This window comes from Myotis davidii, unplaced genomic scaffold (genome assembly GCF_000327345.1).
Source record: "Myotis davidii unplaced genomic scaffold, ASM32734v1 scaffold109, whole genome shotgun sequence".
NCBI lineage: Eukaryota > Metazoa > Chordata > Mammalia > Chiroptera > Vespertilionidae > Myotis > Myotis davidii.
In genome coordinates, this window is record NW_006300368.1 from 704,618 (window position 1) to 705,030 (window position 413).

At 71.2% G+C, this 413-nt stretch overlaps 1 protein-coding gene across 1 annotated transcript in view; it reads right to left on the reverse strand.

Moving 5' to 3' along the window:
- ITGA2B (integrin subunit alpha 2b) overlaps positions 1–413 on the reverse strand; it is an 18,332-nt gene that overhangs the window by 10,038 nt on the left and 7,881 nt on the right. Inside the window, 2 exon segments of the mRNA XM_015572515.1 lie at positions 96–208; positions 347–411. Coding sequence (XP_015428001.1) covers positions 96–208; positions 347–411 — 178 coding nt within the window.

Below are 413 nucleotides of genomic sequence, written 5' to 3' on the forward strand. Positions count from 1 at the left end.
TCCGTGGGGGGGTGGCCCGGGGCTGCCGCGGGCCAGAGCCCCCTCTCTCCATCCGCGCCCTCCCGCCCCCCTCGGGGGTCGTCGGGAGTGAGGGCAGCTCACGACTCTGGCAACTGGGGGCTCAACTGGGTAGGGCTGGGCGCCCCCCTCCTCACCCGTCCCCGTTGACGTCGGTGACGGCCACCGAATGCCCGAAATACGAAGCCACCTGCAGGAAAGCCAGGCGCGCCCTAACTCCCGCCCACACCCCCCAGCCTCCCTTCGTCATCGCCCCCCGCTCCCCGCGGAACATTCTGGGGTCCCACCGCCTTTGCCTCGGGCACCCCCACCAGGAAGCGGCCCCCACCTGCTCTCCGTGCACCCGGTGCAGCGTCCGGTAGTTGGAGAGCATGATTTCCACCTGCGCAGACCAC